The sequence below is a fragment of the Arachis ipaensis genome, chromosome B9 (genome assembly GCF_059453495.1).
Source record: "Arachis ipaensis isolate K30076 ecotype BB chromosome B9, ASM5945349v1, whole genome shotgun sequence".
NCBI lineage: Eukaryota > Viridiplantae > Streptophyta > Magnoliopsida > Fabales > Fabaceae > Arachis > Arachis ipaensis.
This window is the reverse complement of record NC_142444.1, coordinates 159,955,220-159,968,514: the sequence shown is the minus strand read 5'-3', so window position 1 is coordinate 159,968,514 and position 13,295 is coordinate 159,955,220. Positions and strand designations below refer to the sequence as shown.

Sequence of the window (13,295 nt, the reverse complement as noted above, 5' to 3'; positions counted from 1 at the left end):
TAATTAGGATGTGAAAACAATTAGACTTCCAATCGCTTTACAAGCTTTTTGTTATAATAAAATGGGAATTCTAGAATCCTTAATATACTATAGAATGTAGGATAATGACTAATAAGGTGCTGTGCTTTTTTGGAAGAATTAGGTATTTTCAGTTCAAGGGTGATGGGCATTTATTTATGGATACTTTTAATTTTACCTTTTATTTAACATAATCAAGTGTGATGATTTTATCATCAAATAATTTATTAGTTCACGTATTTTATTTTGGCTCCTATTTAAAGATTATATGATGAAAATACATGTTTGATCATGTCATTTGAAAAAAAAAAAAAATTAAGCTATATATACTCCCTCCAATTTAAAGTTTTTCATTGAGGTTTCATGAACTGAATTTGAATTATATTTTGGATTAATTTGTTCCGGTTTAGAATTTACATAATTATTTTAAATGTTAGTTTATAACACGAATATTTTCAACCAACATCACCTATTTTTTTTTAATTCTAAATTCTCTAAAAAACAATAAGAGTTAGAAAATATAATAAAGAATTGACTAATATTAATCACTTAAAAATTAATTTTTTATATTTCTTCCTATTTTAATTGATTAAATAAGAAATTTGAAAATCTTTATTAGTTGAAGAAATGCGCTCTAGGAAATCCCTACATTACAAGAATTTTACTCTCTCTATATATTAAATACTGCAAAGTAACCACACATAATAACATTTAAATTCAAATGTATGAACTAAATATTGGGTTGACCAAGTCTTAGTTCGGTCTTTTCGAAGGTGTTATCCAAGTTGGACTTGAGTTCTCAAAATAATCTCCATAATAATAATAATAATAATAATAATAAAATCCAGCCCAAATTTAAATATTTTACGTCTTTACGTGGAGTTGACAATTAAACTGTTAAATAAAAATTTAATTAAATTATTTAAATTATTTAATAATTTTTAATTATCAAATTTTACGTAAAATTAACTGTACCTAAATTTTTATCTTTAAAAATTCTAGATGGAATTCACCGAAAGGGAAGGAAGAAATTCTTTCACAAAGTACCAATCCTGGAAAGACATGGTACAATCCGAATGTTCCCTTGTCCAATAAGCCAAAAATTTCAGAGTTACTCCCTCTCTATATTAATAATAATCCTCGTACCATCAAAATCAACTATTAAAATTAATTATTAATATAAAATATATATTAAATAATAAATTAAATTATATATATTTATTTATAAATAATAATTAATTTTAATATATAAATAATATTTTTTAAATATTATTTATATAATATTTTAATTACTTAGTAATGTTATAAAGTTTATAAATTTAAAATAATAAAAAATATGAAAATATTATTATTATCTAAAGTTTAAATTCAAGTATAATTATAGCCTGTTGCCGATGAATTATAACTTAAATGACATAATCTCCTCATATTTAATTAAAAAATTGTGGATTCGAGTATCCTATTTTTTGATAAAAAAAATAATCATAGCCTGTTCTATTACAAAGAATAAATTTGACGTTGTTATTGTTATTACTACATGCATTGCAATCGCATGCGCACGCTCACGGTACTACAAATTAGCTTCTTCCTTTTTCTTTATCTTTTATTTTTTATTTTTGAATATTTTCATGAATATATGTTGATTACGTTCATTACGTCGAAAGATTAGATACAAATAATTGAATGTTTTGGTTATATACTTCTAAATTTGAATAATGTATGTGGAAAAGTTTCTTTCACCCTACCAAAATTAATTATTTACACAACTGAGATTTACAAATTACAATATTTACTAATGCATTTTTTAATAAATAAATATGTCACTTAAATAAATAATTTTTCATTTATATACTAATAATTGAATAAATACTTTAAAAAAGAAAAATCTCTCATGATATATTAATTAAATAACAATGCTTTATTTGGGCCTAGAGAAGGAAGAGTGTAGTAAGAAGCAGGGCTTCACTCTCAGCAATCCAATTGATCCCACATTCCCCCCCACCATTTCAGGAGGCCAAATAATAAAAAATGAGAAAGTCTAGATTTTGTGATTTTTAGCCATCAATTAGTTATCAATAATATTTTTTAATAGTATAAAATTGCATTTAATGATGTAGAATCATTCAATTTCTTTTTAGCATTATTTAAGGATAATACTAGGTAGACAAAAAAGTCAAAAGTTGCCTTATTTAGCATTAATTAATTATCGCAACAATTAATGAATGCTAAATAAAAAAGTTATGACTATTTTTTGCTGTTTTTCTTTGGTTACCAAATATTTTCGTTCTTTTTAATGATTAAGTGCTGACCATAATTTAATAAAAATGTTGGCTCCCTAACACTCTTCATAAAAAAATTATATAATACTAATAAAAAACACCATGAAAATTGTACTCATATTCAATAATAAGAAATTAAGAATAGTAGTTATTGCAACACATATATGGAGCTCTATGATCATATAATAATTTATTCACATTAATATTATATATCACCAATAATTAATCATATATGGCAACTCGCGATGTCTGTTAAAAGATGTCTAAATAATATACATGCACACATATATATATTTTCTGTGTAAACCATTCTTATAAAACTATACTTTGCAATGATATTAGCATTAATTTAAGGAAATCAGGATTTTTTTTTTTTTTTTTAAAGCTATCTGGATCTTTTTAATTGTAGAACTATTAAAAATTTAAAACAAATTAATCCGAGCTCACAGATTCTTTTCCGAACATGCTTCTTGATAAAAGTTATATATAACTTTTATTTTTCAAATAGAAAAAAGGATTGGACCTTCTGAGATTATTCCATATCTTAATCTTAATATAATAATACGAAAACCAAATAGAATAATAATTAGTAAATGGACCTTAAGGTTGTGCAGTGAGTCCGTACATGGTAATCTATGTTTTATTTTTTCCGAAGTATATGATTACTTATACATATATATATATATATGTCCATTATAAACACATATAATGAGAAGCCATACATAGATGATAGAGCCAAGATTGGGAATGATTGACTTTCCAAATCTTGTTTTCATAGGTTGCAATAACTGCCCATGGTTTCTCCATAGGAAAATATAAAAGAGAAAGCCCATAGTTTCTGTTATTCCCATGCTCGCGGCAATTATTTCGTTAAATTATGTCTATAATATATAGTTTTCTCTGTTATCTTTGTTTTGTTAACCAAGGTCCCTTATATCAACCCCGCTCTAATTTTAATTAAAATCTTATTTTATAAGGTCCCCACTTAATATACATAATTGTTTAGTTTGAGTCTAGCTTAATTGATGACTAAGTTAACGACATTATGTAGTGGATTAAAGGAACAAAGCATAAGGGATTGATAATAAAAACAATTTAAAATTGGGTAATGCTAGGTAAACAAAAAAAAAATAGTAGAACTTGTCTTATTTAGCATTAATTAATTGTCGTAACAATTATGAATGATAAATAAGGCAAGTTATGACTGTTTTTGGTTGATTTTCTTTGGTTACCAAACATTTTTCTTAAAACTACTATTCGTAGATCAAAATTAGTTATTAAAATCAGCCACCAATATATTTGTGTATAAATACATATATGGTTTAATTTATTTTCAATATGTATTTATATTACAACATATATTTTACACTGATAGCTAACTTTAATAACTGATTTTGATATACACGTAGAATAGTCGAAAAATAAATGTATTCATGAAGTTTTTTATTTAGTGAGAAAATTAAAAAGACACGCATGCACGCACCATGTACCTTAGCATATTGCATGGATCATGTGTCATGGCTCATATGCTTAGTGCATTTAATTAATGTATGTTAATAACATTACAAACATATGAAAGTAATAACTGAAGTCATGAGGTTTCATCTTCTCCGAAAGTAACTTTAGTTAGTTGCTAGTAAATCACCAAATCAGTATGATTTGATGACTATGCAAAAGTCAAAAAGGGAATGTTCGTTTTCTCGTTATAGATTGGACCCAAGCTCTATCCATCTAATTAAAAGGTGACCAATCAAACCCCAAAAAGATCGTGATCTACATTCCAAATCTAACAAATGATTATTAATATTATTATTATAACTTTTGAATAAGTAGTACATCTATCCAATCCCTTTTCACACAAGATAAAGTAGTCCAAGTAGGAGATAAAAGAGCAGAGGATAAAAAACAAAATGTTTAGTGGCCTGGCGATGGAGGTAGGAGATGGAAAGAGTATCCTGTTTTAAAAAGATAACTGATTGCAAGGTGGCTCTTTGAAGGTGGCTTTTTCAAGACTATTCTCTATTTCAAATCAGCAAGGATCGATGATAGGAGATTGTGGATTTTGGGATGGCGAGCTTGAGTGGATATGGAACTTTCAGTGGCGGAGAGAGTTGTTCCAATGGGAGCTGGAACTTGTCCACCAACTTCATGAGCGATTAAGGCCGGTGAAGTTGTCAAATGGTAAAGATGATAATATGGTTTGGAAGTTTGATAGTAAAAGAGTATTTTCTACCAAGTTTGTTGTGCAGATCCTACAATCGGAGACTCTGTCGGATGAGATAACGAGCTACAGTTTCACAAGTTCAGTTTGGAGAGGAGTGGTACCGCCGAGAATTGATGTTTTTGGGTGGTTTGTACTTATTGGTAGAATGAATACTAAGGAGATGTTGAGTAGACTAGACGTTATTAGGCCCAGTGATAATCTCTGTGTACTCTGTAAGAAGGAGATAGAGTTGGTAGAGCATTTATTTCTACTATGTAAACTAACATGGCAGGTGTGGTGCAGTTGGTTGAGGTCTTTTGGGGAGGTGTGGCTTATTCCTGAAACCATAAGGGAACTGTTTGAGCGGTGGACCGGTAGGCATAAGCGGAAACAAGATCAGAAGAAATGGTTGCCGGGTTCTTTGCAATTATTTGGAACATTTTGGTGGAACGCAATGCTAGGATCTTCAATAATCAGGAAACAGGTGTGGAGTTCATAATAAGGAAGATGATTCTGAGTTACAACGAATGGACCGATAGTGATCCTTTTGGTGGTTGATGGCAGTGCCAAAAGTTACAAAGATTTTATGTTTTATGTTTTTATGTATTTTTATGAAGTACTTGTTGTCTATTCCGTTGCTCCACATTAGTGTGTTGAACTTATTTTGATTCAAAAAAAAAAAAGTAGTCCAAGTAATTTAACTACTAATTCAGATATTACAAGGGAAAATTTTCTAACTAAATTCCTGTTATATGATGATAATAATACGAGTTTTTAAGGAACTGAAAAAAAATAGTATATATTTGACAGGAATAATCTTGATTTTTTGTATGATGATCTTAATTAATAACAGCAGCATGAGCCATCATCACATTGTTCGAAAACAATTTAATTAGTCAAAAAGCAAAGAATAATTGCTACAATGTAGTTAATTAACTAATCATACATATTGCATATATATATATATATATATATATATATATATATATATATATATATATATATATACAGGAGAACCCAAATAAAATTAACAAATTAAAAAAGAAGCGTCCAGAAAAATGGCTTCTAAAGATGCGGCTAGGAGTTCTCTTTGTTTGAACGTGTTGAACGATGAAAAAACCTTTTGATATGACCATAGACCATAGTGTTAAACGTTGAAAATGGATATACATTGATAACACATCCATCTAAGGGTTTCTAGCAAGACGATAAGCTTAGTGAAAAGCTTTGGTCATTACTTACAAAGTTTTCCGACACTACAATAGCTAGATCTTTAATTTTCAAAGGAAAGGTCCAAGAGACACATGAGATTTGATTTGGTTAATTAATATATATCTTTATGTTACATGTTCATAGGTCTAACACTTAGCAGGGATGTTATCAAAGATTTCACTTCTTAAAATTTCAGACTAATGGATATCATTTTACATCTTATGCCATAGTTTAAAACACTTTAGATATTATCCTTTAGCATACTAAGAACTTACAATAACAAAGATCTTTGAAATTCTTCTGTTGACTTAGTCACATTAATTAGTAAAAGCCATTAATTTCCCATGCCACTTTATCAATACACAAATAGGTTTATTTTTTCAAATAACATTACCTTCATCTTAATTACTAACAATGCTATTAATGTATCTGTTTCAATTTATTTTTCTTACTATACTCAAAGGGTACCTAGGTAGCTTCCGTTTAGTGGAATTATTTTATTCGAAAATGTTTGGTAACCAAAGAAAATCTGCCAAAAACAGTCATAACTTGCCTTATTTAACATTTATTAATTATTGTGACAATTAATTAATGCTAAATAAGGCAAGTTCTTATATACACAACTATAGTCTTATTAGTGGCACTAAATGTCCTTTAATCTTGTGACGCAAGTACATACTGATATTAAATTGAAGAGAAAAGTAATAAGGCACATTCACACAATCATGCACGTAACTAGCTAGTCTCTTTACACCTATAAAAGAAAAGAACAGAAGTAAATATAACTTTCCACGTCTTAATTTTTGTGAATCTTTATCTGAAATATGAAATCTCTTGTTCTTTTATTACTTTCCGTCTAAACTTACCAGTGTTAAACTTTTTGTCAATCAGATAAGCCTCTCTGTCAATACTTGAAGAGCTAATAATTAATATATAAATATGTAAAAGTTATCAGTTAATGAGTTTGTTTAGTTTCACATTGATCTGGCTGCGTTCATTTTTGAAGATTTGAATGTGATGTAATGTTCAATTCACTCATTAAAGTACTTTCACGTGTCTCTGGTCTAAAGTTATTAAAAGGAAAAATGCTTCCATATGTTCAATTTAATATTATATTTAAAAATATAAGAGATATGTAATATAATAACTAATATATAACACAAAATAAATCCTATAATCTAAATTTCTATATTGTCGAAAAAATATCATTTATGTCTGAAAATGGGAATAAACTACAGTTAAGATATTAAATCTTGAACATATATGACATTCATAGCATCCCGTGATCCCTACAGCATTATTTTTCTTTTTTTTTCTTCATGGGAAATGGGGTCATATATTGAAAGTTAAGATTCCAATCATTTTCGAATCAAATCATAGATATAAAGTAATTATTTAGTAGCGTACTCACTTTCAATTCAGAATACCAACTTGCAATTAGTTAAAATAATAAATATTTCTGTCTCTTAACTGAAAGTCTCAAATTTAGGTTCTAGGATCAAATTTAGGCTTTAAAAATACGGCAATAATGCAACATTTGTATGACTAACATTGATGATTAAACCAATTTAGGTTAGTCGAGTAATCAACTCACTCGTCTGCTTAAACAAGTGCCGGGAGTTCGAACCCCGCCTTGTGCATGCAGCAACTCATTGGCCACCAACAGACCCTTAAATGGAGCTCAGATCCGCGACGGATTAGTCCTTAACCTGTCGGGTTGAGGGATACCGTTTGGATAAACCCAAAAAAAAAAAAAACCATTGATGATTAAAGATATATAAAGTGCCATCTATTTCACTGTAAACAGATTCTACAATATTAAGCAGACAACGAAACATGAAACTATCTAAATGAATAGAAAGACTAATCAGTTGCAACATCATCATCACAAGTTCCAGATCTTTATCCCCACTACGCTAAAGTACTCTGATCAAAACAAGACAAAAAAATGTTGTCCTGCCATAACCCAATATTACAATTCAATTGGCCCTTCTGGCTTTGTCATCCACAGACCGGAATCATTCTTCTGCAGGGGGCGACTGACTGCATTATCACAAATAGGAAAAAGTGCGAAACAATTTCAGACAAGTATCTTAAAAAGGAGACACAAAAATGGGTAAAAACAAATACAAATTATGGAAACCTGTGATATGCTTCATGCATGGGACTTTCAGGACCACTATAGTTGGGGCTATCCCTTGGTTCAGGCCCCGTGTTTGGGCTTCCTGGGCTTCCTTTATAACCATTGTAAGGGCTAGGGTTCCCTTTTCCATCGGGACTATCCCTGGTCTCGGGGCCATTTACAGGGCTAGCCTTCTGAGTATCATAAGGACTTCGACTAGGACCACGGCCATTTTGGGGGCTTGTCTCCCTTCCATCAGGACTATGGGAAGGAGAGATTCCATGGTCAGCTCTCCCACGCTCTTTGTGGTAAGGGCTTCTGCTAGACCCACGGGAAGGATCAGGGCCATCCCTCTGTCTTCCATATGGACTAGCGCTTCTACGCCCATAAGCAGGACTAACTTGCTGCTCTCTTCGAAGGGGACTATGGCTACGACTACGGCTGCGGCCTCGGCCATAGTCAGGACTGCCCCTTTCCCTCTTATATGGACTAGGCCCACGGCCATAATCAGGGCTACCCCTTTCTCTGTGATATGGACTGGGTGACCGCCTTCCATCACGGCTCCTGTCACGCTGACGATCATGACCTCTCCCAGGACTATGTCCACCTCGCCTGTCGTCATCATCTTTAACAGCAAACTCAACTGAAATAACCCGATCCAATAACTTGCTGCACGTTAAAATTTGAAAAAAGTAAATAAAAAAAATTGAATGTTATAAGTCCAACCATAAGCTAACTACTAGAGTATACTGGGAAGATGAAATTAGTAAGAACTAAAGGGCACCCATAATCGCAACAGAACACGGTGAGCAAGAAAAAGCCAACCCCACAGAACCTCTTAATAATGGTCAAGTACTTATTAAAGGCCAAGGAAAAATTTCAGATGTCAAAAATATCTTGATCAAAGATGCTTGAAATTTCCAATCATAAAATATTTTTAAATACATCAAATTACCTCATATTTGTAGCTTCCAGTGCTCTGCTAGCATCATCCTCTGATTCATACTGAACAAAAGCAAAATTCCTTCTGATCCTCACACTGGTTATCTTACCATATGGCTCAAAGTGCCGCTCCAAGTCCCTTGTTCTGGTATGGTATGTATCAAAATTAATAACAAATAAGGTCTTTGATGGCCTCCCATTAGCTGATCTTCTTGAACTAGCAGGTCTTCTGATGCCACGCTCATGCTGTATAACACAGTATGTTCAATGTTGATGAAAACATAAATGGCAACAAAATGATTAACAAGTACTCTCATCAACAACCATAAATAATGTCTCACCTTTGTCCATTCAACACGAAGCCTGCGACCCTTCCGACCAAATTCAATACGATCGAGGGCACGAATTGCAGCCTCAGCATCTCTGTCATCTTCCATATAAATAAAAGCAAATCCTACAAACCAAGCAAAGTATGCTAAATTAAGCATTGAATACTAACAAAAAGATGAGACAACTTGATCAATGGGCCCAGTCCACAAACACTTCAACTTGTATCGAACAACTGGCCCTTCAGCTACAGACAAACCATCATCAACACAAAGTAACTCGTAAATTAAAAATTTTGGTAAACCTCCTTACTTCTATAAACTAATTTGACCAATAGAAGTAGTAACAGACCTTGAGTATTAAACAAATTGGTGTCAAGAACAAGAATCCAAAAGAGTAGGAGTCATGGTGGGGTCAATGGAAAGTGAGTGCCCTCTCCATCTATCCTGCTGCCTCTGCTGTGAGGTTGGCAAATATGTCAACCTCAAAAGATGTCTGAGATTGAAGGCTGGGCAAAAGGCACGAAAAGTGAAGGGCATATGTGACTGAGGAATACGTGGAACGGTTGTGCCATTGCAGATCAAATTGAATGATTCTTCAATTAAAGAAGAATGTGCATCTCAGGCAGGAATGGATTTCTGAAAATCCCATCCATTAGCTTGGGAGTAAATGGATATGCCAAAATATTCCTGCGTCAAAGAAAATGTTGAGTATGGGGGCCGATGCTTCAAAAAACATTATTTTTTTACTTTTAAAAAATATCTTGAACCCCCCACAAATGCTCAACAAGGTGCTGGTCCAACTCTTGAAACTGAATCACCAAGCTGGCTGCGGAACCACATTATGATGCCGAATATCAGATAAGGCTGCAATCGCTCCTCCCCGCTGGTGGACGTTTTACAGGTCTAAGCAAATATGTGAGGTGTGAATTTTTTTTTCCTTATTCTCACCTACAAACTTGTGTTCCGGATGATGAAACGGCACAGGTACTTTTATTATTAGGTGTTTTCAGTTCCCAAGTCAAACACTTATATTATAAACTAACCAATTTATTATTATAACAACCGAATCTTATAATACAGAGAGTTCTCCCATGAGACCCTGTCCCACCATCATTTATCCTGAAATCCCCTGGAGCATAGATGATAATAAGTAATTTCTTGTTTGTTTCTGAATTTAGTCGTATGGATATTAATTTACTATAGTTTTAAGTACCAATAATATCGGTCTCTCCTTAACAATTAGTCAATTAGATTGAACCAACCGAAAGGCAATAAACCCAAATAGAATGAATATTAACCATAATAAACCTGCTGTCTCAAAGATTAAGGAGGCTGTTCAGTTTAAGGATAGAGCATATCTCAGATGTTAAAAAGTAATATTCCACAAGTAAACTTCTGAAGTAGTGTAAAATCCAACAGGTCAAACATCCGAGTTCAACCTCAAGTACCCAGTTCATCAAAATCTCCTATCCAATACACTCACAGAGAGCCAGCTTAAAGTGAACAGAAGAAACTTGGGAGATAAAGCAAGGAAAACAAAAACCAAAGCACTTACCAGACTTCATATCCACCCTATCAACCTTCCCATATCGCTTAAAAAGCCGCTCCAGCTCAGACTGCCGGGCATCATATTCAAAATTTCCACAGAAGATAGGCCTCATTTTTCCTACAAGATGTATGATGCAACGTTTAGTGCCAACGAGGTTGAAGCATGGATAAGCATAACTAGATAATTGTCAGATTAGATCGATTCCATAATCAAACTAACAATAATACTGCTATCCTATACCATCCCTGAAAAGATTATAGATAACGTCTGGATAGAAACGAGTATAACCAATCTGTCAAAAGACATTGCACAACCAAGATAAAAATCTACAAATAAATATTAAGCCTCACATGCAAATTTTCATAATCAGAAAATCACATTCCCATTATACACTTTCAGATTATTTCGAATTCTCTCAACATTCAACAAATCCTCACATTCTCGTTTGTAAGACAGCTATATAATCTAGCTCATTCAGCTAGCCACATAAATCAATTAAAATTAATGTTAAACAATAAAAGGGGCAGAGCATAATTCAAAGAAATAGATTAAAAAACGCACCTTGTAGCAGAGGTCAAGTAAGAGAGCTGTCAGATCTACAATAGACAGCAGCAAGAATCAGAAACTCGAATCCAACGCCTGCAGATTCCAGATCTCGGATTTTCCTGTAAATTAAATAGAATCCACAAAATAAAAGAGAAAAAAAATTGAGTGGAAATTCGAAGCGAAGAAAACGAGATTAGATGGTGGGAAATGAAGGAGCGAGGGATTATTACCTTGGCTAACAGGCGAGAGAGAGAGAGAGAGAGAGAGAGAGAGGAGGAGGAGGAACCCTAAAGTGCAGAGAGAGATATTTTAGGTAGTAGTTGGCTGTGTTGACCAGACAAAGATGCGGATCTGAGAAAGTGTCCATCTTATATACAACCTTCTTCAGTTTGTTCCCTTTTTTTTTTTGTTTTGCATAAATGCCCCTCTTCTTGTCCATTGAGAGTGTTGAAAAATATTATTTACACTTTATGTTTGGGTGTTAGATCGAAAATAAGAGGAAAAAAATGAGAGAAAAAAAATAAATAATAAATAAATAAATTTTTTTTGTGTTATTTAGATAAAGAGAAAATGTATAAAAAAAATAAGAAGAATTTTTTTTTAATAGAAAAAAAAATATAATAGATTAAAATTACCCTATTATCTTTATATATATTATATATAAATTATAATTTATTAATATATTTAAATTATTTTTTTAATAAAAAAATAATCCAAATTATATTTTAAGATTTTAAATGTCATAACCGAAAAGATATATCTCTATTTTTTAAACAAATACAAATAAATAATTGTGTAAAAGAATAATAAAAATTACTTATACATTATTTTGTTAATTTATTTAATTATATTGCAAGAAAAATATCACTAAATCGTCTTTAAAAAAAAACAGTAACATTAAAAATTGCTAACATTTCTTTTTTTTTTAAATAAACACTTAAATCAATGAAGGTTGTAGTAGACTTAAAGAAGGGGGTTGAATCTATGTCTTTCTTTTAGTTACTGAAATAACCCCTTTTAAGTATACTTACAATTCTGATTCTGTTTGAACTCATCAGCTAAAATTTATGAGATAATTTATTTTTGTCTCATGAATATCAGAAAACAGAACATGGCAGAGAAGAGAAAAGTTAACACCAGCATGTATCCTGGTTCAGTTGCCTTGTGCTATGCAACCTACGTCCAGTCTCCTCCACAACAATGGAGGAATTTCCACTATAGTTAAAAATATTACATACACCAATTTCACAGGATTGACCTAATCCTTTCACTCTCAAGTTCTAACCTAACTTGACATTGGCTATGCTAATACCTAACTCTTCACTCTTAGTGCTAACCCAACTAAGAAAGGGATACCTCACAGGTACAAGATACAAGACACAAACATAGCTAAAGAAATCTGAAAATAACTCTAGACTTTTCTCTCAAGTGTATCACTCAACCTTTTTCACTTATTGGCTTTTACTTTAACTCTCTCAATATGCATTTTTACTCAAGAAATTACAGAAAGATAAACATTAAAAAGTAAATACAATCTGTAACAAACATGAAGGAGATTGACTACATCAGCAGCCTCTTTACTATGTGATAAATCAGATTTGCATGTCTCTGATTCAGTTCTTCATTTTTGGCGAAATGCTTCTTTGAAAGAAAGCACTGTCCAAGTAGAGGAACTTCTTCAGAGCTCTTCACAGAACAAAACCTCAATACACTGGGTTATCTCTCCTTAGCTTCTAAGTGAACAACAAACCTCTTTTATCTCCTTCAATGTTGCTTGGTTGTTCTTCCTAGATCAACTTCTTGAGCAGTGTGCTTCACCAACACCAGCCGCTCACTTTCTCCCATTTTTACTTAAATTTAGGACTTTGCTTTTGATCTCTTTGGTTGACCGAAAACCACAAGTCATCATGAACAAAAGTTTCCAATGGTAAAACCTTATCTCGTCCCTTGAAAACTAACTTGGTCTCCAAGATATATATGTTTAAGACCGTGGATTTACAGTATAGAAGAACAGACAACATCTTTCCTATGTATCTCAGAATGGATAGGCAGAACGTTGAAGATGAAGAGAAGAAGATCTGATGCATGTAAAAGG

General features: G+C 32.0%; 1 protein-coding gene across 3 annotated transcripts; it reads right to left on the bottom strand.

Annotated features, from left to right (window-relative positions):
* Positions 1-7,479: 7,479 nt before the first annotated feature.
* RS41 (RNA-binding (RRM/RBD/RNP motifs) family protein) lies at positions 7,480-11,566 on the bottom strand. Of its 3 annotated transcripts, XM_088500035.1 has the most exons (8): positions 11,431-11,566; positions 11,216-11,319; positions 10,661-10,771; positions 9,455-9,792; positions 9,118-9,230; positions 8,790-9,022; positions 7,856-8,503; positions 7,480-7,755 (listed from the first exon to the last, which is right to left on the bottom strand). In XM_088500035.1, exons 5-8 carry the CDS (start codon positions 9,211-9,213, stop codon positions 7,731-7,733), a joined length of 1,002 nt encoding a protein of 333 aa, XP_088356161.1. In that variant the 5' UTR covers positions 9,214-9,230; positions 9,455-9,792; positions 10,661-10,771; positions 11,216-11,319; positions 11,431-11,566; the 3' UTR covers positions 7,480-7,730. The 3 variants fall into 3 exon arrangements, with proteins under 3 accessions (XP_088356161.1, XP_016175594.1, XP_088356160.1); XM_016320108.3 differs by lacking the exon at positions 9,455-9,792; XM_088500034.1 differs by lacking the exons at positions 10,661-10,771; positions 11,216-11,319; positions 11,431-11,566 and having other exon boundaries at positions 9,118-9,350; positions 9,455-9,572.
* Between the last annotated feature and the right edge of the window lie 1,729 nt (positions 11,567-13,295).

Excerpts from the sequence above, each read along its gene's own strand:
- RS41 (XM_016320108.3), bottom strand. The coding sequence starts at position 10,766 with ATGAGGCCTATCTTCTGTGGAAATTTTGAATATGATGCCCGGCAGTCT. Across the intron at positions 9,023-9,117 it reads TTCGTGTTGAATGGACAAAG|CATGAGCGTGGCATCAGAAG; the intron begins GTGAGACATTAT and ends TGTGTTATACAG. Across the intron at positions 7,756-7,855 it reads ATGCATGAAGCATATCACAG|TCAGTCGCCCCCTGCAGAAG; the intron begins GTTTCCATAATT and ends GTGATAATGCAG.